Here is a 26,768-nt window from a genome sequence, read left to right on the forward strand (position 1 = left end):
AATATTCTCCTGCCCTTTTCTTTTCAGACACAGGCTTGTTGATTTTTAGTTTTAATGCATTTTATCAAAATAACTATTTTCAGTATCTGCTTTGCATGTGTGTAACTCTGTTATCCAAGAGCAACACCTCCAGTCCACCACTACTAATAGTATAATTAATATTAGTAATAATATTAGTAACAATAATATATAATATATTGTATAATTGTTGTTATATAACTGGTCTGCCTGGGAGTTCTCTCTAACCCTGCTACTGTGCCAGATACTGTTTTTCACCTCTTGTTGGATGGCACAGCTATTCAGAATCCCACTATTGGTCAAAACACACAAAACTGCACTTTTCCAAGAACCTGCAGAACATTCAGCACTTACTTTGCAACACTTGCTCCTGCAAATGTAAGGATTACATAATCCCCATGGTACTGTGCACTCAATGTGTTATTGTAAAAGCAGAGAAAACAGATGATACTTGAGGAAAAAATAAATTAGGGTCCTTCTCACAGTGGTGAGCTCAACTGCAAGGCATGAATACACAAATATTCAAGCTAAGGCAAGTGAAAACTTTCAAAACTCAGAGAACTCTTGATGGGATACAAAACTAAGCTGAGAGAGGTACTCGACCAAGTGGTTCATTGCATTATTCACAACAAAACTACAGCAGTAGCTAATTGTTTGATCTTTAAAAAATACAGGCTGTTTGCACTGACCTGACAACAAAGATTAAAACAAGTTTGAAAGTTTTGATGCGTAATTTCCAATACCAGTTTTTTTAATTAAAAAAAGAAAAATACAAAATATCATGTTCAGTTGTGTCATGGAGCATCCTTTAACAGGAAGCATGTTTTTGCGGTCAACACCAAAAAACCCCAGGCAGAACACAGAATTCCATGTAACTTTGTATTAAAACAGCCAAACATAATCTTGGGAAACCAACTTACCTGCTTTCTCCTTTACTTCTGTGAGTTTCCTTGTTTTACAGAGGAGGCCACAGCCACGTTTGCTCACACATGTAGAATGCAAAGACAGCTGGAAATAATTTTCTCACCATTAAATACTTAATTTTTTTCCTGAAACCTGAAAGCTACATCTCCTTTTATTCCAGTACATGAAAAATCCTTGTGTTAGCTCTGAAGTATCTGTTGAGTGTTTTTGGACCTGTTATTCTGTGTATTCATAAGTTAATTAATAGGCCACAGTCTGACCACTTTTCAGAATCAGCTGGCTGGAGTATCCAAGCTTTGACAGAATTCTGCACAATGAGATGATAAATCAAACCAATTGGCCCCTTTTTCTTTTAGGAACTCTAGATCCGCTCACTATTAGTTTTATAGGAATAGTTTTTCCTGAATTATGTAACTATGGATGGAACAAAGTCATAAAGTCAAAACCAAATGGCTCCAAGATTCAGGATGTCAAAATATTAGTTCCTGATAGGTTACAGACAGAAGTGTTGGAAGTTAAAATCCACATCAGAAAATTAATCAAGTTTGAAGCTATCTTACTCTTGCTTTTAAGTCTGTTAACAACTTTTCATGGGATACAGAATGTTCTAATTTATTGCTTGTTCCTGTGTCTGCTAACAGTAGGAAATAAAGAAAGACTTTCTTTTTGCCTTTTAGAAAATCTTCTTGGTCAAGCTTATTAAATGTAATTGCGAACTAAATGCACAGAGCTGTAGGTTGCAGAGTGAACACTACTCAGTGATAATGCCTTACTTTAATCTACAAAGTTTACTATTGTGAAAAAAACCAGTATTTTTTTTACCATTATGAAAATTTTACAGCCATAAAAAGGTATATTTAAAAATAACCACAGGAATTGTTAAAAAATTCTCCTTTTCACAAGTTTATACTTACAGAAGTCCTTCAGAAATCTCCCACTGGAAAAACCTCCCCTATGCTGCATAGAGGGGTAAATATCAAAAGCAACTTATAAAACTTCATTAGAGATACAGAATCAAATCTGTGCTGAATGTCTCTGCTGCAAGATTTGCATGTTTGTGTTTGTGCTCTTCTAAAGCTGGCCAGAATTGACAGCAGTTTCAGACACGAGTTATTCCATATTTCCTGATTTCTCAGCTACCCCCTACCACCTCCTGCACTCAGGATTCACCTGACATTCCTGTTTTTCTGGCACTGTCCTGATGACTTGCACATCTTTCCACACTCTATTCTATTTGCCCTCTTCTGCCACTCCTCACTATCTTGCCCAAAATGAGCAGGGGTCTAAAAAAGGTGACTGGTATTATTTCTAAAAGCCTTTTGTTAAAGGAGAACACTCTGGAAAGTGTATGAGCAGTAATTGAGGCTATTTTGTTCCTGATTTTAGACCAAGATGTTCCACCAAGCTGTAATTCCTGTCTCATCAGATCCTACATGCCCTTCACACACATTGAGGGCCAATCTTGAGACGGGCAGCTGAGTGAAAACTATCAGACTAACTTCAACAGAAATGTGTGGGGAATTTTATATCCATGCTTTTTCCTAAAAAACAGCCATGCTGCTCTGAGCAGCACCGTGATGAAAAAACTGAAGCCAAGAACAGAGCTATAGCTTCTCAAAAAAAGCAGCAACAAGTGCAGAGCTTCTTCCAGCATTTAAAGAAAAATCTCAGTTTAAGGATCTCATGGATCTTCCTAACGTAATGCAAACTCAAAGAGCTTGGCTGTCTTTTATGTGAAACACAGTTTAAAAATGGCAGTATGATGGTAATGCACGTAGTAGCTTTTCTAGATACTTCTGATGCTCACATTGGAGCAAACTTAGCAGAAAAGGCTTCTCCCCCTGCCTTGATGTGGCAGTTGAGAATTGTAACAAAAGTTGCACGTCCAAACTGTCTCTGCTTTTCTAAATTGACCTGTGCAAAATTTAACACCCCCATTGAGCTTCCTCTCTTATTGTTGCCCACAACACAACCCTGGGGGTGGTAGAAAGCTGAACTGTCACCATAATGAATTCATTTGTGTAACTTGGACCCTGAGCGAGGCCTCCATTCAGGAAGCAATTTCTGACTTTTTAGCTTCCCAGATCATAGTCCAGACATTTTTCCTTCCCCTGGCCTCTTAGGGAAGAAGCTGAGCTCATGGTGCTTATGTGAGGATGTTATTTTTCAATACACATGCAAATAATGCTCCCCACAAAGGGAAAGGGCTAACTGGTAGCTGCAAAGCTACACTATTTTGATTCTTCTGAGAGCTGTCCAAAATAGATCATGAGACCTTCACTGAGCCAGAGAAACTGGCTTCACTTGACTACATCATCTTCCTCTACTGCTCTCACCTCTTAAAGTGAAGGCCAGAGCCAAGAAAGGGAGAAAGAAAAGGGTCATTCCTCCTCAGCTTTAATTTTAAATCATGCCAGGGCACCTAAACTTTCTGGTGACTTCACGCCCTCCTCCTTTGCATCAGGGATGATGAAAGCAGGGGGTAACACAGCAGCACTCAACTTGTTATACACTGCCAACTGAAATTGTAGCAAATGCAAAGATGTCTTTGCTGCATAAGGAGAAAGCAAGCTCTCTGTATCACTTTTTGGTTTAACACAGGTTATCACTGGTTTGTTAACATTGGTTTTATCGCTCTTCTGGTTTAACATAAAGAAAGCAGTCTCAATGAGGGACCTCAAAACTGAGAGCTGGATTCTGTTTGCTTGTTCCGTATGAGACGAATCTGCAACCTGACCATGCAAATGGAACTTGAATAAAGATGTTCATTATCTGTAATAAAAACCAAGCCTTTAAAACAGATGGAATTCTCTAGGGAAAACATTTATTCAACTGCTTAACAGAGTAAGCCAATTAAGGCCAAATATATTACTTGGAAATAGACAGGCTTTCATTGGGTACAAATATGAGCTGGCTTAACAGTATATTGTATACAAAATGTTCTTTGAAAGCATCTAAGAAAGGTAAAAGCTGAGCAATATAAGCTAAAAAACTGCTTCTTTAAGGCAAACAAAAAGTATTTGTTTATTCTTTATTTCTTAAAAAAGTATTATTACCAAAATATTTTCTTCACAATTACTTCCATATTTCTAAGTAAAGATTTAGGATTATGTGAGCATGTATGGAGGATATTTATAGCCACAAAAAAACCCAGACACCACTGAAAACTTGAGAAACTGAGCTCATGACATCATGAAAGCTTTTAGACTTAGAAGTGTTTAAAAAACCCAGAATAGCAAAGCAAGTGATAAACACATCACCATTTTCCATAATCAAATTACTGACAACTGTAGCTACATAGAAAAAATTACATAATTACATATAACAAATGAAGTCTGGAAGCACTGGAATAAATCATATTATTCAAACTGCTGAGATGATTTCATGTGGGGAGTGCAGTACCTGATCTAAAACCCACTGAAACAACTTGAAATTTTGTCTGTGGTTCTTCAGCTGGCCACGAATTTAATTACTGTTACATAAAAAGCAGAAAGATGCAGCACAGAAAATGGGAATTCAGAATTATTTAGCAACAACTTCAACTAACAGGGCATGGATTTGTGCTCTTCCTCAGCAGCTCACTGTTATGTGCTGTAGACTACTTGGCATTGCTCCTGAGAACTATATACAGACACCAACCCAAGGAGGTGTTAAGTATCCCCTAAACACATGCCCCAAAAAAACACATGTAATACAGAAGGTAGTCTCTCTGGATTGAAATGCATATATAACATACATGTTTATGCTGTCAACATGTTTATATTACTAATATAATAGAAATAGCTAAACAAATATCCCCTTTAGAAAGAATACTAACTAACTATCTCAATAAATGCCTGGTAAGGTGTCACACCACAGCACATTCCAGTTAAAAAACTGCAATGCTGCCTGTACCAGTCATAAATACATGTTTGTTTGATGAATCATACTGGAAATCACACATTAGCTAAAAACTGCAATTCCACTCCTGGAAACCACCTTCACTTCTCAAGAAGTAGAAACGGCTTAGAGTTATATTACAAATCTGTGTGGCTGACAGTGGGAACACACGGCTTTCACTTCCATCCTAGAACCAAACCCAGCGCTCCTGGTGTGAGGGTGCCACCGCTGTCACACGGTCCTGGGTGGCAGCTGCTGTTTGTACATCCCTGCCAGGGCCTTGGCCGCGCTGTAGATCATCTGCCGGCGGGACATGCCCGTGAACACCGCGTGCCAGTCCGTCCTGTTCACGTTCAGCACGCTCTTCTCCAGCACCTCGCCCACCGTCACCAGCAGCCCTGACCACCTCAGGCTGTAGTCCTGAGGGGTCAGACTCTTGGCCTGCGGGTGAAAGTTTGAGAAGTGATCACTGAAACAGTTTGGAATTAGTGGATTTGCCTCTGTCTTCAGCTTTAACCAACTCTTCCAAGGAAAATCATTCTTGTGTCAACAGACCAATGTGGTAAATTAAAGGGTGTGAGAATCAAGTTTCAGTCTGCCCCATAATTTGCCTGGCCAATTTTTTGGATTTTGATGTATCATGATTCAAGCAACATTTGGAGAATATAAATAAGATACTTAAGAGAGTGAAGACATACTGCCATTACCAGGAAGCAGTTTTGTTTTCTAAAACTGCCAACAGATGGAATCAATAAAAACATATATTTATACAATATCCATTCATCCCTAGCCTGGATTGATCCTGTGGCTGCTCTCATCCAGGTGCAGCACCAGCACTTGGCCTTGTTAGTTCTCATGAGATTCCCATTTCTCAGTCTTGTCCATGTCCCTCTGGATGGCCCCATCCCTCGAGGGTGTCACTGCACCATCAGCTTCATGCCACCTGCAAACCTGCTAAGGGTGCCTTGATCCCTCTGTCTGTGTCATTAATGAAGATAATACATCTACTAGAGAGATACAGCTATATTTCTCCTTTTGCCAGTCATCAACTTTTCAAAGCTGTAAGAACTCAGGAAAATAAGAACTAAAACAAATCCCACAAATGTTCACTTTACTTAAATTGGTGCTAGTGAAAAAAGCCCCAAAGTTACTATTTGCTCTGCCAAAACAACATCTGAGGATCAAACCCCGAGCAGTTTTGGTTATAAATTCTTCATGAAAACATTAATTTTAAAAGAATTTTCAGGGCAGATTTAACTAAAGCATGACTTATATCCGCTGTCAGGCAACATGCAGTGACTGGAGTTATTCCCAGTCTGTGCCCAAAGAAAAATAAACCGTCTCTTGAAAAACTTCTTTTGGTGGTATTTCAGAACTGCACACTTCTGCAGTTCATTATTTCCAATTGAATGAACCACAGTATTTCCAATATTTAAATCTTTTGATTTCAGTATTTTACATTCTTGTCAGATAGCACACTGGAAATCAGCCTTGTCTTTTAGGTGGGACTCTGTGTGTTCATAGGGGACCTTAAGTCCAAGCATTGATCTGGAAAATGGGAATCTTGTTTTTAGGAATGAGTTTTCAGAGAGTACCACATGCTGTCTGCTTGGTTAGTATTTCTTCTTCTTAAACAGAAGAGTAAAACTTGTGCTCTAAAGTGACAGACATTGCAGAATGAGACTCTTGACTAAGAAAAGATTTACTATAAATCTCTGAAGATTAATTCATAAACATGATGCAAAAATATTTTGTACCCTCATTTCATAAATGAAAACATTTAAGTGTAATAACTTACAGTAAGAAGTGCCAGCATAACTAAAATTAAAACCTCAGTCTTATGTCTCAGCTGTTAATTGCTAAGAAAACTGAAAACTCACCTGCTGAACATATTGTAAAGGCACTGGTGTTGCTTGGGTGAATGCTTCCAGGTGAATTCCATGAATTGGATCCTCAATAATCAGACATCCAATGTCAAACCACCTGTAGTGATGTGCAAATTGTTTTATTTCTGAGTACTGAGTATCACTCTGTTAAAAACCAACATGCTAAAAGTTGAATTATAAACATTTTACAATCTTTATTACAGCTGTACTAATAATGAAATAATGAAACTCATCAAAGTGTTGTGGTATTTTGCAAGTGAAATTTACATGTGTCACTTTTTATCTATCTATCTATCTATCTATCATCTCTCATAATAGTGCATGTGTATGCATGTAAAATACATAAAATACACAGAAATACAAATTACATGAAACTTACAAATCAAAGGGAAAAAGAAACCTGGAGGGGTGGGTGTGTGGGCAGACATAATCCCTTGGCCACACTTACTCTGCTACAGTTATCATTCAAAGAACATTTCTCATTAAAATAACCTTCCCTAACAATTTTTAAAGAAAATTGTCTATTTATAATTCCTGTTCTACATTCAGAAGACTTTTTGGCAAGTCTAATGCTGTAGCCATCATTTAAATGATTTATTCAGAGAAACATTTCTGCCTGTCTGGGCCACATAAGCTTCATGGTAAGAGTTTAGTGGAGCCAGACAGGAAGAAGTATTTCCATCATCTTTGTAGCAGGGAATAGAGCACTGGAATGCTTTGACTGGCAACTATTAAAGACTGCTGAGAAAGCCTCATGGTTAAATATAATTTGCTTACAATTAATAATGAAGTTAATGGTATTTTCTTGTCTTCTAATGTTTGCATTTTTATGTGTGTGATGATGGGTTTTTATTTATTTTTTTGACAGATACTCTCCTTTTGCTAAAAATATATTTTATTTGCTAATAATATTTTATATTTGTTAAAAATATAAAATATTTTTACATTTTGTATTTTTAGTGCAATATGAATGAGGAATTTTCTGAAGGACATAGAAGTAGGAAGAATTTTAATTTTTGTTTAGTATTTATTTCTATCTAGTCTCATTTTGGTGTTTTACTGTCTTTTTACAGAGGAGTAACTATGACATACATTATTATTAGAGGTGAGTGATTACTTGAAACTCCTCTCATTTGGATATGCACAAGCATGGTAAACAATAGAAGAAAACTATGTAAGTTTGCATTAAGAAAAACATAGCATTGTCCTTAATGTTTTGGAAGTTAATTATAAAGCTGCTTCAAGAACTGCCTGTCAAACAACATTACAAAATCGAGTTGCAATGCATTTTTGAAAAAACATTTTTATGTCTGTGCAGTGCAAGTTAGATGCAGTAAGTACATTCTCTGTGAAAGGAAAACAGAAAATAGGTTATTTGATAAAAATCACATTATTTTAAATGCCAGAATATCTCCCAATATTTCTTCTGATACAATTTCAGAGAGAGTAGGGAGGATGGACACAACAATGCACAAACTTTTTGCCAAATTCCAAATTTTACTGCTCGTTAATTTTTTCATTTCACTTCAGCTTCACTTCATTTGACTTCAACTTCACTGTGTTTTTACATTGTGAATCTACAAAAAACCTGACAATGATTTTTTTTATATTGAAGTCTCAAGATGCCTGGACAAAAAGCTGAACATCATCACCAAAACCAAGCTGGCTGGAAATACTGCAGACAAACCCTTTCCTCTCCTCTCTGCTTAAACTTCCACCAGCTCCTTAAAGGCTTTGAGTCAACAAGGAATATTCCCAACGTGTCTCCACCCTCCTGGAATAAATTGAAGGTTCTCACTTGTCAGGAAGCAGCTCCTCAATGAAGTTTTCCACCGACACAGCAGGCTGCTTCTCGTGGATGACTCCTGTCCGGCGCAGGCTGTCTATCCTCTCCTGGGCTCCCTGAGTGGCAACACAAGCTGTTAAACAAAACTCTGAACCACAGCTCAGAGCAATGCTTGCAGATCAATCCCAAAAGAACCCTAGAACACACTTTGCAAAATGACTCAATAGGGAAAAAAACCCGACAACTCAAACTAGTTGAAAGGCCAGGAATCTCAAACAGAAACAAAACCTATGATAAAGCTAATTAAATATTTTTAGGGTTTTTTACATTCCAAGAAAAACACCCAGGGTAGCATGCAAAGAATTCCTAACCTGTGACAAGAATTCTTAACCTGTGACAGCTTTAACTATCAGTGAAAGCATCAGGGTAAAACTGTGTTACTTTGACATTTTTACAACTTAAGACTTCTTTGGTTTAGAGTCTTTAAGAGCTTTGGACCAACTTTTAAGAGCAAGGGAAAGAATCCACTTCTTGTGGTACACATCCAACTAAAATAAAACACAGGAATTGTTATCCCTGAAATGGTTATACCCTGAAAACTATTATCACTCTGAAGTTGTAACAGAAATATGCAACACACTGCAGGAGCTAAACAAGTAAAGGAACATGCACATTGTTCTGCTCTATCTCAATATAAAATTGCATCAGATAATAATGATATGAAGACAGGCTTTACTCCTCTGCAAACACTGCCACAGCAGTTAGGGGAAGGGCTTCCTTTTTCATGAAGTTTTGCTTACATTTAGTAAAAACAGAGTATGAAATAGCTGTTTTCAGGATTTGCAGTTATTGGCCAGAACTGGTGAAACAACCTTTGCTAACCCTTCCTCTGGGGTGTCCCAGCAGTTTGCAAGGCTGCACAGTGAAATCTTATTTTTCAAAGAGAACACAGATCTGTTCAGGAAGATCAAAAGTGTTGATCAAACTGTCTTTGATCTACAGAATCAGTGGGGAGAAAAAAATCAGTCGTGGAGCATCTCTTTTAATTTCCAACATGATGTGCTGGTAACAGACAATTAAAAAAATGCCTAAAATACTTTGAAACCACAGTAATAGCACAATGTATGCAAGATGGGATGGCAATCCATACAGTATAAGGGAAGTGACATAAATGCCCTTCACTTGCTGCAAATGTGTTTGCAGAAAACCTCAAAAATATTTCAGAGAGCTTTAAACTGATCTAATGATCCAAACTGAGGAAAAAAAGTCAAAAAAACCCTTGCCCATTAGCCCCCAGGAAAACAAAACCAATCAACCAACAACAAAACAAATGAAACAAATAAAACAAACTCCACAAACCAAAAGCAAAACAAAAACTAAAAAAAACCCCAAAAAACATAAAAAAACAACAAAACCAATGAAAGAACCCAAAACACCAAAAAGCCCCAATCCCTTAAAGAAAATGTCTACATATCCTAGAAACTGACCTTCACTTTACAGAAAATGAGATCCTTCTATATACTACTACAGCATTAACTATATATCTACTACTAGTACATATATATATATATATATCTATATATATCTATATCTATCTATCTATCTATATCTAGACTATACCTTTAAATATATATCAACTTTATATCAACTACTATATATTAACTTACTTTTAAGCCTGCAGCATAGCCCACAGGCTGGGGGGCAATGTTGGACTGTGCAGCCTCTCCAGTCACAACAGCCATCCCAAAGACTTCTTGAAAGGCATCCCGAATTGCTGCAACTTTCACCTCTTTATTAGATGTAACCACTATGTCCAGCTCTCCCCCAGTTCCTGCAAAGGAATTTTGTAAAGCAATCTGTAAAAAAAACATCCATGCATGGAATATTCCTCCTTCCCACTGCTGGGTAGTTCAAATACAATTGTACACCTTCTCCAGCTGCTTTTTTCTTTCTCATGCACTGGACAATAGTTCTTCCATTAAGCAGAAGTCATTTAAGTTAGGAATTGAAATTCAGATGAATAACTAAAGGATACAAGGATGAAAGACAGGCAGCAGGAACTGACCTATTTTCAGGTCATACCAAAAAAAATCATACCACTCATTCAAGATGACAATTCAGAGTTTTAGGAAAGTAACTCAAGGCATCCATTTCCAAGGATGTTCTGGTGTTCTGTGAAGCAGCAAGGAATATTGCAAACTCTTATGAATGGGATGAAGAACACTGATGCAGGTCATAAAATCCAGTGAACAGCTGCCAAATTAAAGGAGATTTAAAAGAAAGGCTCCCATTACTTTTTAGCTGTCCTTGGAATGTGAACTTTGGTGTAATTTTATTGCTTTTTTTTAGATATTAAATACCTGTGGAACCAAAAAGCTTGTACACAATTCTAAATATTTTCAAGCAGGGGCTTTCACCAGACTTTTTCAGAATGAAACGAAACAATTCATGATTTAAAAGAAATCTAAAATTACTACAGAAGACTCAATCACAACTCACATCTGTTTATCACAGCTGGATCAATTTTATTGTGCAGAAACACATCATAAAATGTGATCCTTGCTGTGAGAAGCTTTCTCAGGAACAGCTAAATCTTTTCTCAAATGTGGAATATGACATTGGAGAAAGCTGCCTAAATAAACTGCATCAACCACACGAGCTTACAGAGTTTGCAGTATTTATCCTGATTGAAGAAAAGTTCTCCCACTGATAAGGGTAAACCCAAAGCTTTAATTTTAATTAAAAAAACAATTAACTTTTTGGCTTGTAGTACTCAGTAGACCTCAGTTACAGGAATAATTTTTATGAATAATCACCAGATGGACTAGAACAGTAGTAAATCCTACTATTTTGGGAGTTTAGGGTAATTTTTTACCATTTTATTAATCAACTGCTTTGCTGAATAAAATTAAGTGTACAGATCACTGAACTTGGAGCCATTTTTTAAAATGCTGTGCAACTACTGAACTAAAAATAATTGAGGGTATCTTTTCTTCATTGATCCCTTCTTGATATAAATAATTTTAACACAGTTAAACAAGTACTTAAAATTGACTGCAGGCTTTTACTGAAGTTAGCCCTGCCTGACTGCTCAGGAACAGAAATACTGTTAAAAATCTTTCAATGAAGCTAAAAACTAATCCATAACAGATCTTGTAAATCACTGCCTAACAATTTTAAGAATGGCAACATGCTTGAGTGCAGAATACATTCTTTTGAATATATTATTTTATATATTTTTTGAATATATTCTTTTGTATTATAGATCATCAAGTATGAAAAGTGTATCTTTTTTCATCAGACATACTACAGAACTGAAACAAAGATATTACATGAGTTAAAAGAGACCACTTGTGACAAAATCTAGTAAAATGGAAACCTAAAATATAACAACTAGACACACCCTGGTGAATTTAGGGGCAGAACTTTTACATCAAGTTAAGCTCTGGCACTTGAATGTGAAATTCCATTGTACCTTGTGCATTATAAACTGAAATGACAGTTCCATATTTAATTTAAGATTCTGTGTTGTCTTTTGTTGTAAAAGCACTGTTGTTTATGCTTATGAATGACAATTTCCTGTCTAGCTAGAAATTGTCTGTTCCAGGAATGCAGCTCAGATGACATTTCCACAATGTGCCACTGAAAACAGTTCAGCTCTTTCCAAGAGATTACAGAAATACTATTTGTACAGATGAGGGGGAAAAAAAATTAAACCACCTCATCAAGAAGCTTTGGTAATTTCAGGTTTTGGCATGAGGAGCATGAAATTCCTCTGGAATTGCAGTAATGAAGGGAAAGCACAGAGAAGTGGGGCTATTGTTGAGGACATAATTTTTGTAGAATACAGTTCTACAAGGAAGTACAGGCTTAAGTTTACAAACCTCTGCCCCATTTTGACAACCTGCAACTACAAAACCAATGCAGTACTTAAATGGCCAAGACGTACACAGATGCTTCCCCTTCCAACCAGACTTCAGAGAGCTTTGAGGTAACCATTGACTTAGTTTACTCAACCTAAATCCTACAAACAAAGCATTTTATTAGAATTACTTCCTCCTCCAGATAAAGTTGTTCTGTCAATAAACACTGGGTCAAACTATCCAGGATACCAACAGATCCTGTTTCTAAAAAGGGACAGTCATGACTGCAATACAAACCTTAAATACACTTTGCCAAATTGTGCATAAATTAACATTTACTGTAGGTTTGCATTGCATCCTGCTACTCTTCTCAAATACCTTTAGAAGGCATTGCTGGCTGGCCTCACTGGTGCTATCTCCTCACCAAACAGCTGTTGGGAAATTTTCCCTTAAATGTAAGACAATTAACTACTGCTCAATAATTAGGTCATCTTCCCCTGTCCTCTAGTACAAAGTGCAGGCACAGTTAGCTGGGTCACCTAATAGGTTCAGCTGGAGAAAAAAAAAAATCTCAGGAAAGCAAAATAATAATAAAGAAATCATTTTAATAGTTTATTCTCAATGTTAGCTGTTTCCTGATCAGCTTTTTTCATAGGCAGAAAAAGGTCAATACTGACACACACAGGAGGAAGAGCTGCTTATCAGGCTGCTAGGGGAAAGAAAAAAAAAGCCAAAAAAACAAAAACCAAACCACCATGCTGGTGCCTTTTGCTTCCTTATTTTACTCTGAGGTCAGCTATATGTGACATGAAGTGTCCCCCAGTAAAATAGAGAATGGTGACTAACAAAAAGCTTTTCCTTCCTGTTAATTTTAAAACTGTAACTGAAATGCTTTAACACTTCAAATGTAGAAGTAGTGTGCTATTGTAATAGCCTCTCTAGCATTTACAAGCAACACTTGATGGTTTATCATAAACACTTACTGATATAGGGAACCATGCCAGGATCCAGCGTTGTTATCATGCTCTCCACTGAATGCTTGGTTTTATCAAGAACAGACTTCACCATGGGATTCTCAGCTACACCCTAAATTTAAGCAAACACATTTCCATATTATCTTCTGGGTTGGTTTTTTTTTTTTTTCCCTCCTCAAGACATTCAAAATGTTACAGTTAAAAAAACAACAAACAAAATCAAGCTGCTCTGTAACATCTGCTGTGCAATACTCAGCACAAACACTGCAGGATATGAATATCAGTGCATGGCTTTTCTGCTACAACCTCAAGTTTAACTATTACCTTCTTCATTAATGCAGAAACAGCCCTATCATCTTGCAAAGCCAAGCAGTGCTTCTCCACTTAGCATCCTGGCTGCCTAACTAACATAAAGTTAATTATACAGAAGGTTCCTGAACACTGAGACTTGCTTCTACCTGTGGAAGATGCCTTTATGTGTCTGTGTGCCTAGCACAAATAGGATGAAATAATCCATATTTGCATACCAATCCAAAACATGAATTTATTGCAACAATTATGTGGAAATCAGTCTTGGAACTGCAATGGAATTGCTCAGGCATCTCTGAATGACTGAATAAACTGAAACAGTCCCATTTGATTTCAGACCATTAATCTGTTAATTTTAGATTGTCATAGCTTCCAGTATTAGTGAGCTTGAAGGAAATCTGGAAGTAAGGTGTAAGATTTCTTAACAACACCAGAGGAAAAAGGGTGTATCACATTACTTCAACAACAGAAATAAAGATAACTGTGGCAACTACGGCGTGAGCTCTTCAACAGGAAATTCAGGATGCATTTCTGTAAAAAACACCACCACATGGCCCAGATTCTGGCTCATCTTTAAAAAGCACAGACTCTGATGTGGGCATACATACATCATGAACTTGACAGTTTCAGTATAATTAATGATTCCTCACTCTTTTACCCAAGAAATTCTCAAGAAGTGGTTACTGAATACACAGAGTACATGGAATGCCTGATACTTCAACCAAAATCTTTATTACTGGAGTCAGTAACACAGATCTGCTCCATAAAAAGAAACAGGACACCTTCTGGATCCTAGTGGCAGCACTAAAAAGTGGATGAGGTTGGCTTTTCAATTAATTTGCAATTGAAAGCTCTAGTACTCTTAAACAGGCTACAGAATCCTGTTACAAGTAAAAAGTTTTCTTCTAGAACACTGCCACCTACTGCAAATATTAGGAGGAATAAAATACTGAAAGGAAAACATTGTTATTTAAAGGAAGAAGGAAAATGTGCTCTTATTATCATGAAAATGGCAGCATGACCACTCTGCTGTCACTGTACTGGTGGAGAATTAATCTTTCTCTTTAAAACTGTACCACTGCAGTAATGGAGGGTTCAGTCTGCACTGTCTTTTGCTGGCAGGTTTTCATGCCTAAAAGGGATTGAAAACCAAAATTCTTCAAGCACACTGGGACAGTAATCTTTATTCTTCCTTCACACTCAGTGTGAGAATTTATTTAGTGCTGTTCTTGAAGACAGCTCAGTGCTGATGGCCTCAGATCTTTTTGCCACAACCTCCATGATGCTACTTAAATGTAGCATCTCTTACAGCTCCAGAAAGGTTACAGGCTAATGAAATTCTACTAGTTGATGCTGCTGCTTATTTCTTCTGTCTGATGAGATGACAACACAAGGAGTATCTGTTCTGCACTGTACATTTCATGCCTTCTAGCAGACTAATCTTACAAAATACCTTAGACACTCTGGGATTGAAAAAATATGTATTTTGTCTGTCCTTGAAAAAAGACAAAATATAACTTGATTGTTATAGAACAAGCATGAGTTGCATCCCACAGGAATCAAACTTGGGTAATTAGGAAGTTAAAAATAGGATATGCAAAGCATTCAAGCAAGGTAAAACAGAATTCCATTTTTCTGCATACAGTCTTTGTGAAGTAAAAAATACCTTTCAGGTCTTAAAGGGTCCTAGAATTTCCTCTGGTTAAAGAACATATCCATATGTAACAGGTTCTATCACAAGTTCCTATCACAGGATTAAAAATTAATCTAAAACACCTGCATTTGTACAGTCCCCTCTCTTCTATAAAGAGAAAAAGTAAAAGCACAGTTTCAGCAAACATTACTATCAAAACCAGCCACTTTGCACATGAGACTGGAAAAAAGAAATGGTTTATAGTAGCATGCACTTAAAGAGTGCAGCATGTCTTCCTACAGTCAGTACCAACAGGTAATTCCTCCTGAAGGTAACACACAAACCCCATACCTTTATAAACCCCCAGAGTCCCCCAGCAGGTGCTCCACTCTGGGCAGTGGACACTCTGGGATCTTCATGCTCCTCAGGAAAAGTGATTGCAGAACCAGCCCCAGGAGACAAAGCTGATGAGAAAGTTGCCTGTTGAGTAATGGGATCTGCCAAAACACCTGTAAGAGGGAAAGATAAAACACAAAGTGTTTAATTTGTTATGCTGAAGCAACATGCAATTGTTTAACAGGAAATCAGCAGGAAAAATAGAACAATTCCAGGCTAATTCACCTCATTTCAAGGCCCAAGAACAATTCTGCCTGTTAAAAGCTAGCAGATCTAATGAATGCAACCATTGAATGCTATCTGCTAACAGAATGGAGACTGCCTGTGCGTTATGTACAAAGTTAAATAATTACTCTTTTTCTTATCACACTTATGTAAAAGCTGTTCTTTTAATTGTGTTCAATTCTCAGAATACACTCTCAGTAAAGTGTAAGCCTCTGAACAAAGATACAGGAATGTTCTCATACACGAGGAAAAGTAAATTGTCTAACACCAAGTGCTGAAAATCAAAACTAGTAGAAAAAGGAGGAAGCTTTACGTATTTTAGAGGAAAACTAAAACAGCAGAAAAATAAAGTTGAATCCCCTGCCCCATTACTCAAGCTTATTTTAACAGATTTTTCAACATTTACTTTAATTGAGAGTTATTTTTATTTTATGCTGCACAACTAATAGCTCTTTTTAGATATTTTCCTAATGCAGACTACTTAAAGAAATATCACCAATAATAACAAAAGCTTGGCCTAACTGCAGCTGAAGAGACAAGTTTCCATTCCACAAGCTGAAAATGACATCAGTTCATCAACCACAGCAACTGCCTGCATGGAAGGTATGTATTTTTAGCTATCCCAGTGTAATTTTGTGGCTGGAAACAAGAAAATAGAAGCTGGTGTCATGCGACCAGCAGCTTGTTAAGAGACAGATTTTCAGAACAAAACCCTGAAAATTATGAGTTTACAGCCTGTGATTGTCATTCTGGGGGAATATAACGGTTGAAGGTGGTTCTTTGAGCTGAAGGAAAGCTGTTCAGCTGGGCTGTGCTGTGCAAGGTAACAAAAATAAGAATTCTGAAAAAAAAAGATTTTTCCTGTCAACCTGAATGCCGCCAGAACTTAAAGTGGACTCTCTCGGTCCTGGACCAAGTTTTAACAGTTATTATCCCTTCTTCTGAGTAGAACTAATTAAGTATACCTAGAAGAACTTAAAGTGGACTCTCCTGGTCCTGGACCAAGTTTTAAAAGCTATTATCCCTTCTTCTGAGTAGAACTAATTAAGTATACCTAGAAGAACAAAGCAGCCCCCCAGGAGATTCCCCCCATGCTGCCCCACGAACAGGAAAGCAAATAACCAAGGAGTTACCTGTGACTGGAGGTGCAGAAAATGAAGGCATCAGTGGGCTCTGAGGTGCTCGGCCAGCGTGGCCTCGGGTGATGTCATAGGTGGAAGACATGGAAAACCCTGAAATGGGGGGACCAGTGGGAGGGGCAGGAAGGGTAGGACCAGCAGCAGAGCTGAGTGGAGGAGGAGCAGGGAACTGGGACACGGGGGTGCTGAAAGCTGCAGGGGCAGCAGGAGGTGGGACAGGGCTTTGGGGTGGTGCAATTGTAGAAATGGTTGCAGAAGGCACAAGTGGAAGAGAGGCCGAGGTCATCATGGGAGGAGGAACTGGGGACACTCCAGCTGGCAAGGGTGGTGAGTAGGCAGGAGAAGATGGCATGCTTGGCATGGCAAGGGGGCTGGACAAAGCTACAAAAATAAAGGAGAAAAAAAAAAAAGAGAAAGAGAAAATTATTTTAGAAGCCTCAGAGATTTTGGTTATATAATTGTTCAGATATTTTACAAATAATTTTTGAACCGGCCAGGGTTTTTTTTCTCATTGAAAGTGAATTTGAAACTTCTGCTCGAGTTTTCATACAGCACCAATGGCACTTAATCCTTGGTGACAGTGTCTTGTGAGACCTCTTCCTGCACAGCCCTACTTGTCATTGGCATAAAGACAAGTCAGCAATTGACAACTGAGTTTACAGCAGCTGAAACCTGCCTCAGAAATTTCTGCCTAGAAATCTCTAGTTATTCTAGTTATTCTCTGTTATTCCTGAGTGACTGCTGTATCAACTGATGATGCAGGAAGTGCTCATCTTCAGGAATAATACACACACTCCTAATTTCTGGGAGGGAATTTCTGTTTCAGAGGTGTGGCACTGTAAAATGGACTGAACCTCAGGCAACCCTCTCTTCCCTGGCACTCATCTTCCTAATCCCTCTGCTTTCCCTGTTTCAGGTGATCCTTGGATAAGCCAATTTTCCTGTCTGTAACCAAGTTTAGCCAGGAAATTAGGTAAGAGAAACAGAAATTGTCATTTTTGATGGCAGTAACATGCTGAACCACCTTAAGCATCTCACTGGCCTCAGCCTAAACACCACAGTCAAATGATAAGCAAATCACACTAATACCATGGTCTCCAAACTTGGTCACACACACCGAGCAGTAAAAAAAAACTGAGCACCCATTTGCCCATGTGAAATTTATTTACATATTGTTTACATGCACCACTGTACCAGTATGTTATGTATATTACAAAACAAACACAATTTAAAAATTATGAGGTAAAGACAAATGAAAAAAAAAAAAAAGATTTCTTAAGAGTACAAAACATTTTTGCTTCCACTGGAAATTGTTTTGATAATATACTACCAATATAATAATATAGTTTATTAACAATAGTTAACAAGTTATATAATACAGTCATTGATAATAACTTTTTAGGGTGAGCACTGCAACTGAAGAAACCTCAGTAATTTTTACATCTTGGTTTAAAACCTGATCATGCAGGACTTTAAAGGTCTGGTTCTACATCCAGACTGTGTTCTGCTGCTTGGGTTTAAGGACTGAAAAATACACCTCACAGAGGGGGAATTGCCTTGTTGGAGTTCTCACTGTACCATGCTATTCATTTTCCACTCTCACTCATAAACCATGCAAAAGTTTTCCCTGAAATTTAGCTGGCAAATTTTCATCTTCCCTGATGTCCATCAATTGCCCTTGTGAGATGAACGTGCTGCATTTTTGTATTTTTAACAAGTGTGTTCCAATCCCACAGGAACTGTTTGGAAGATGTTTACACAGGTCAGGAAATTCTCCTTGCAAGTTGATGTCTACAGATCTGATAGTTTTTATGCAACACTTGCATTGGTATTGGCTGCAGGAGTGAATAATGATGGAAGTTATTTCCAAATATCACTGTTGGAAATGGTTTCTCAAAACGTAATTTTCTCACAAAAGTACTTCCTGTATTACTCCTAGCTGAAATTTCACCTTTACTTGTATGGAATAAATTATGACTGCATCTTTTTTTGAAAGTATCAGCTAGGTAGTACACATTTGAAAATGTCTAGGCAGAAAATCTGAAAATTGAAAATCTAGGCTGACAGCCTCTTGTCACCCCAAAAAACATCAGCAAATCTGAGACTTTGTGTTGGGGAAAAAGAAAGTTCATGTCCACATTAACTTCAACTCTATTAACAGACCTTGCTACTGGTGGCCAGAAAATCTCTGCCATATAAAAAAATATAAAATCTTTCATGGTCACTTCCTAAGTAGAAAATACTGCCAAAAATGTACTATTTAAAGACCATTTTTATAAAATTAACTTTATTGATGACATCCTGTAGCACTTCATGCACTGCTGGCTCTGGTTTCTTTGCTTGTGTGTCAATGAGGCAGTGAGAATTTCATGTGTGCTAACATCTCTGCAAGCCTACTCCAGAATCTATTTTTATCCTAGTTAAAGCAACCACACCATCATAGGTTACATTTCCACAGTTTTAATTTTAAAAAAATTGCTTTTATTATTATAGAACCCATTTAATGTTGAGGGCAGATCTTCTCAGAATATTCCTCCTTTAGCATTTGACAAGAGAAACTGCACAAGTCTGACTCAATAATAACACATGTGCCAAAAAATTCAGTATCTGGTGTTAAAATCTATTCAAATCAGAAAAAGTGCTCTGATTATCCCCCCACAAGTGAGACCTTAAAGCATCTTCCACTACCTAAAGGGGCTACAAGAGAGCTGGAGACCCCTTTTACTTGATTGAGTGACAGGACAGGGGGAATGACTTTAAACTTGATGAAGGCAGATTTAGGTGAGATATTAGGAAGGATTGTTCCCTGGCAGGGTGGTGAGGCCCTGGCACAGGGTGCCCAAAGAAGCTGTGGCTGCCCCTGGATCCCTGGAAGTGTCCCAGGCCAGGCTGGACAGGGCTTGGAGCAACCTGGGATATTGGAAAGGGTCAACAAAAGGATCTTTAAGGTCCTTTCCCACCCAAACCATTCTGGGACTCTATCAGCATTAAAGCACAGGCAATTATTCAGGTTTATCACTATTCCCTAGAGGACTGTAAATCTGTTTTAACTCCCTTCTGTGCTGCTCATCTAACTGTGGACTGTAGTGGAAGGTATTATGTCCCTGGCCCTGCATCCTTAAAAAATACAAGTGCAGCCACCTCACTTCCTAAAATACTTTCAAGAATAAAAAAAGTGTTTAAAATAAAATATTCTTTGTGATATCAGATGGGTTACAGATAAGGAGCCCACTTCCATGATTAAGAAACAATTTAAATACTTCCAATTAGCCTGGAGAAGAGAACTGCAATTATGCTGATTGTAGCTGGTTTTGCAGTGCTTCAAAAGACAGGAATAAATGTTTCTGTACCTAATGTGACAGGTGTAGCAGCAGCTTCAGCCTCCCCTGCTGTGCTTGGAGGGGGTGTGCCAGGTGGAGTCGTCTCTATCCCACTCTCTTCCATCATCTTCCTTCAGCTACAGAAAGCTGTGAGGGGAAAAAATAAATTAAAAAAAAAATAAAAAAAAAATATATATATATATGTATAAATCAAAAATGCATCTTGAGAAACAAGGGAAAAGATTTTAAATTAGAATGTAAAGGCCACAATTCAGTTATTGCCATTCCTGAACAGAACAGGTAATTAAAATGCCAGCTCTAGGAATAAAAAAAGAAAACCACTGACTTATCTCAAGTACAAAATTATCTAGTGTGTCCCCCTTCTCCTGTGTCTTCCCTTTATTTTTAGCACTGTCATAATGCCTCAAACTCCAAAACTCTTTCTAAAAACCTTACTGTGCCTGCCCAGCTACTGCTTCCAAAATATACTGGTGGTACTTAGAAAAACAGTAAGAGAGAATTAATTACACACCACAAAACCCACATCCAACTGCAAGAAAAACTTAACAGGGTACAATTCTGCTGCATTGTTGAGCTGCAATAATACAAACCAGGACCTGTTACTTCCAGCATGATTAAAATTACACTGAAATTAATTTACACCAAGTTTCCCAGTAGAGCCAATTCCTGTAAAATCCACACACCACACCTCTCTGGTGATGTTAGCAAAAGTGGAAGCAATTGAAGGCTTTGGATTTATTTTGAAGGCCAGAATTATCTTTTTGACATAATTGAATAAACCTTTAAAATATACTACTTCTAAAGAAATTAACCTATATGCTTATTTAACAACACTAAATTAATGTAAAAGGTCTTAGAAAAGTGGAAAAATTAAGAGTTTCATGAACACCAGAATATTTTCATGCTTCAGTACAGCAGAAGCTTTCAAAAAGTCGTGCTTTCTCACAAGTCTGGTAAACCTGTACCACCCCCTGAGGCAGCAGTCCTTAAGAAACTTTTACTGTAATAAATTCTTGTACAAATATATGTATAAATGTATATAAATATAAATATATTCTTGTAAGTATATGCACGTATATAAAAAATAGATAGACTCAAAACATTTTCCACCACATCCATTACATTAGTGCCTATTGAGAACTGCCAACTTATTCCCTTTAAGAATTCAGAGGAAAAGACTTAGATAATATGTTAAATAAAAATATTCACATGCATATAAAAAAGAGTTCCACTTAGAAAAATGCAGGGGCTTTCTTCTGTTTAAAAAACGAAAGTAAAAATTCCTCATTCTCTAATTTTTGTTTCAGAGATATAAATACATACAACTCTTAGTTTAATGCGAAGGAAAAATTACTGTTATTATCAAACTGAAAAATCCAGACAGCAGGACATGAATGTCAGTCTTGACAAGTGCACTAAGGGTTTCAAAACCAAATGAAAGCATCAAAATCACACAGGAGAAGCCACAGACCCTCTGACAAATTACTATGATTTGCATTAAGTGATTCAGGATTAAATGCTTCAGCCCAGCCATGGAAAGCGAGTAAATGTGGCTTATATTCAGTAATCTTCAAGAAATTCTCATGATGGCTGGATTTTGGGTTCTGAGCATCTCTATTTCACTTAAGGGCCTCCCCTCAGAAGGGATGAAAGGGTCAGTAATTGCCTGGTGGGGAACAGATTGTTCTTGCAAAGTACATCTCATCATCCTGTAAAAAAGAAATGCAGAGTCTTCCATTAAACTTTACTCAGGGCAAGAATGTACAATTTAATATTTCTGTCTTTTAATCAACCCAAAGGAGTTTACGTTCCTCTGCACAGAGGTATTAAGATTCTTAAGTTATTCTTCCAGCTATACACTGCAAAGCATGAAAGAATTTTCCATTGTGCAATTAAAGTAATAACTGACCAAAACCTAGAAACATCTTTTTCTCTTCCAATCTGCTGCTTGATTTCACCTAATGCCATGATTAAAAGCTGATGAGAGGTACTTACTACTTAAAATAAATTCTGTGGCCATGCAGAATGACTGCTAAAGTTCCACAGAGCAAGCTTTCCAAAAACTCTGTGCAAGGATTTTTCAAAGCTTCAGCAAACTGTTACAGTGGGGAGGCAGCAGGGGCAACCCCAAAAAGAGCCACCTGATATCTGGAAAGTCAGGAATTAAGTGGAATTACAAATAAATAACTCTGTGGCTGTTTTTCACTGTTAACTTTGCTACAAGAAAGCTGAAGAACAGAAACAGTAATCCCAAATGTGCAAAAAAATCATGTCAGCTGCTGAAATACAATAAAAATCCCATATGGAACTGACTGAAAAGATGTCTGGAATAATATGGAGCCTGCAAAAAAACAGCTTTCTGTACACTGATTTTTCAACATGATCCAGATGTGGTTTGCAGGTACTGCATTATGAAAAAAGTGAATGATTTAAAGAAAAAAAAAATAAAGGGTAAATACCAGGCATGGGAATAAGCAAAAGGAAAGAGGATAGTACAGTGGGTAATTTAAAGCTAATAGATCACAGTGTTGAAATAATCCAGCACCACAGATTATTAAAATGATGCTACAGGATACTTATGAACATAACTGGCCTACCCAAAACCAGCTGAGGAATGTGAAGAATGGGTAGAAGGAGAAAATCATGGAAAAAAGGACCCAAGAAACCCATTAGTGGTGTTCCATCTTCAACAGATTCCAGTGGGGATTCCCAACTTCCCTCAGGGGAGATCCAGGGGAAAAAGTTTCCAAGTAGGATGAGACCACAATTCCTTAATGACTGCTAGGTGCAGAACTGGGCTGTCTGTTCAGTGATTTGAGAAAAATCTCAGAAGTTGTAGCAATAACTCTTCATAATCCAAGCCACAAACACACAATTTGCAAGAGGGAACACCTGGAAACTCAGCCTAACTTCTTGAGGAAGCGACTTCTGTGCCTTTTTGCAAATTAGAGGATTTTGGTATACTAAACTGAAGGGGCAAAGGAGAAACCCAGAAAGAGGGAAAGTGGATTTAGTACTAATATTAGTACTGCCATCTAGTGACTTCTGACCAGAAGCTGCAAGTTTGATAATGCCACGTGTTTTGCTAGTAGAAAATCCTGGCAGAAAATACATGGAAATAAAAAGGAACATGGAAAAGAGAAATACAGAACAAACATATTTCCAGTGATCAGTTATCCTTAAAACAAATCCTTTAGGAAACAGAAGCATCAGTTTTGTTTGATCAATTGCTTGGTTAAAAAAAAAAAAAAAAAGACCCCTTTTCAGTCCAATGAAGACATTATAGGGATGATGCCAAACTCTCATATTACACAAAGAAAATACAGTGCACCCACAAAGTCTGTCTCTAGAACTATTTCTACTGATTCTCACCAGCTGAACCTCATCTATTAATCTAACACCAAATCTCAGCCATTACCCTCATTCCCAAACTAGGGAATTAGGTTGTGTATACTGAATGGAAAACCAGGCTAAAACTCTGACTGAAATTTTTAACAGGGCTTGTGCTAAAAGCAGGAAGTAAATAATTTGATTTAGAGACTAGAAGGCTTATCTGGCAAATTATTCATATTTTCACTTTAGTTTAATAGAAAGTAATTACATTTGTGCTAATGTTTTGCAATAATCTTAATGGCTTAACCACACTTCAAAAGCATTCTTCAGGTTATTACTCTAAAACACAGAAATTCACAGCTAATGATAAGATTACCTACAAATGGAGATTAGCAAATTTCATGTGGATAAAAACACATTATCCAGAATCAGATATACTTTAGAGTTTATAACATGTATTTTCAGTCATCTTTAATTGATCTCTTCTTCTATTTTAGTAGGCACTAATAAAAAAAAGCAGAAACCCCACACAAAAAAACAAACAAACAAACAAACAAACCCCCCAGAAACCCACAAAAAGAAGCCACAATATATTTAAGCACACTAAGAGGGGAAACTGCTCTCTAAATAGATCTTAAAATGAAACATAACCACTAAGCTGGAACACTAAATTGAAATGCCACTAAACTTTCTGACTTTAATCACAGTAGGCATAACATTTAATTAAGTTTTGACATGCTGCAGACACTGCTCGTGGCTAAGCACAAGCTAACAACTGTCCAGAATAAGGTGCAGCTAACATCAAATAAAGGACAACACTCTGCAAAAAATGAAACCAAACCAGAACTGGAACCTGAGTATATTTTAAACTTTCATCTGAAAATTCCCTGATGGTTTGGGTTTTTTTTTTTCCATTTTAGAAAGGGAGAGCACTATGGGCCTTCAGCCTCTGTATTTTGGGATCTGTCTGTATTTTCTAAACTAAAATACAGTTTAGAAAATACAGACAGATCCCAAAGGACACACAAAGTCCTGAATGAAGCCAAAGAAAGTGCACAGAGGGATCCTCAGTTTAATCACCTCTTGCTGAATGACTTGTTCCAAAGTCCAAAGTCTTAAAGAGAAGTAATCATGAGAGCAAAAAAACGACACAAAAAACCCCAACAAAACAACCCTGCAGAACTCTCCTACACCTGTTTTCTGAGACTTTGGGCTCTTTACTGATGTCATAACTCGAACAATGCACCTGTGAGGTCACCCCTTGATTTGAAAGGTGGTGGCAGATAACTTTTCATTATTAAGGTTTTAGAGTAGGAAACTGAAGCTAAGTCAACTTTCCTCCCATTCATAATGAAGCTGACTGCACCAGGTAAACAGTACTGTGCACTATTTTGGGGCTCTGTTTAAATTGTTAACTTCCTCAGAGTTAACATGGGCACTTCAAAGATGTGACATGAGCTGGAAAATCCACAAATGAAATAACAACGCTATTAAACCTAGTGCACTGCGCTAGGTTACGCGTTTCTGTGGTATAGCTTAATGCAGAGCCTGATATTGAATTATCAGTAGAGTGTGAAAAATATTCAAACTAAAAGAGAGTAGGTTTAGGTCAGATATTAGGAAGAAATCGTTGACTGTGAGGGTGGTGAAGCCCCAGCACAGGGTGCCCAGAGAAGCTGTGGCTGTCCCTGGATCTCTGGAAGTGTCCAAAGCCAGGCTGGATGGGGCTCAGAGCAACCTGGGATAGTGGAAGTGTCACTTCCCATGGCAGGGGGTGGAACAAAAATTACCTTTTCTGACCCAAACCATTCTATGATTATGTATTTCTTGCATAAATTACATTAACCACAACAGCTGCATAACCTTTTCACCTTAAAATAAACCCAAAAAGCAACACCAAACAAGCCTTTTCACCAGCAGGCATAGCAGCTAAAACAGACCAGGACAGCTGGAAACACCAGGCATGACAGCAAGGGCTGGTGGCCTTCCCTTGTCACTAGTGCAGACAGAATCCACAGACACCATAAACCCAGAAAGTTCCCTTTTTCCAAAGGCTGCCTGGTCTTATCACAATCATTAGAATTCCAATTATTTAATTTCACACATTTTCATGCCATTGCCAACCCTCAGATTTGCAGCAGACCACACCCCCCCCCCCCATACATTCCTTTGCTATCAAATATTTCAGTGTCACAAAACCCTCATGAAACCCCAGACAAGAGTGATGGAACTACCTAACATCATCCAGCAATGCCATGAAGTAACACCACCAAAGGAACAGACATTCCAACAATCTGCACCCATCAGTTTTCCTGGGCACGGAAATCTCAGGATGCGATGCCAACAGCCCCAGCATTTTCAGAGTTGCTCTCCCAAAAGAAGTAACGCGGCTTTTTTCAAGTGGTAACAAAACCAAATAAATCACATAAAGAGGAAATTATGCCTCCAGAGACACGACAAGAAAGCAATAAGGCTCCTGAAGCACCATTTGCATCCGGCATTAAGAGATTCCCGAGGGTGAGATTCCGCAGGCATTTTACCAGGACCAGCACTCCCATTCCTCGCTGCAGGGCTGGAATTCGGTGCCCGGGGTTCCAGCACCCAGACTCTCCAGGGAGATGGAAAGCCGGCCGGAGGCAGGAGCAGGACGGCACCGGCCACCCAGCGAAGCGCCGGGATAAATTTTACCGGGAATTCTGCGCACTGCAGCTCCCTGGCCCTCACCTCACAGCGAGCCTCGGAGCACGTCGCTGGCAGCACTGGGAGCGCAGGAGCCGCTGCAGCCCTGCAAGGACGCGCCGGGTCAGAACACGAGGAGCGAGCCCCACACGTCCCGCCGGGCCCCGGCACCGCCCGGCCCAGCCCTCCGGCCGCTCCTCCCCGCCGCCGGGCACGACAGGTCACAGCGTCCTTCCGCCACCAAAAGCGCCCTCACCGAGTCCGATCCCCCCGTCCTGTGCTGCCTCTTCCCGGCCTTTCCCGTCGTAGGGATACAAGAAAGGAGGCCACGGCCGGCGCCACCTCGGACTACAACTCCCAGCAGCCTCCGCGCCGCAGCCGCC

At 38.3% G+C, this 26,768-nt stretch overlaps 1 protein-coding gene across 3 annotated transcripts; it reads right to left on the bottom strand.

Moving 5' to 3' along the window:
- Nucleotides 1–3,744: 3,744 nt before the first annotated feature.
- On the bottom strand, nt 3,745–26,768 carry PRRC1 (proline rich coiled-coil 1). 3 transcript variants are annotated; one of them, XM_015615152.3, is made up of 10 exons: nt 26,642–26,768; nt 26,431–26,491; nt 20,383–20,499; nt 17,027–17,413; nt 15,624–15,781; nt 13,340–13,442; nt 10,161–10,324; nt 8,506–8,609; nt 6,702–6,804; nt 3,745–5,262 (listed from the first exon to the last, which is right to left on the bottom strand). In XM_015615152.3, the coding sequence occupies exons 3-10, from the start codon at nt 20,477–20,479 to the stop codon at nt 5,053–5,055; spliced, it is 1,326 nt and encodes a 441-aa protein (XP_015470638.1). In that variant the 5' UTR covers nt 20,480–20,499; nt 26,431–26,491; nt 26,642–26,768; the 3' UTR covers nt 3,745–5,052. The 3 variants fall into 3 exon arrangements, with proteins under 3 accessions (XP_015470638.1, XP_015470639.1, XP_015470636.1); XM_015615153.3 differs by lacking the exon at nt 26,431–26,491; XM_015615150.3 differs by lacking the exon at nt 26,642–26,768 and having other exon boundaries at nt 26,431–26,629.

This window comes from Parus major, chromosome Z, assembly GCF_001522545.3.
Source record: "Parus major isolate Abel chromosome Z, Parus_major1.1, whole genome shotgun sequence".
Taxonomy (NCBI): domain Eukaryota; kingdom Metazoa; phylum Chordata; class Aves; order Passeriformes; family Paridae; genus Parus; species Parus major.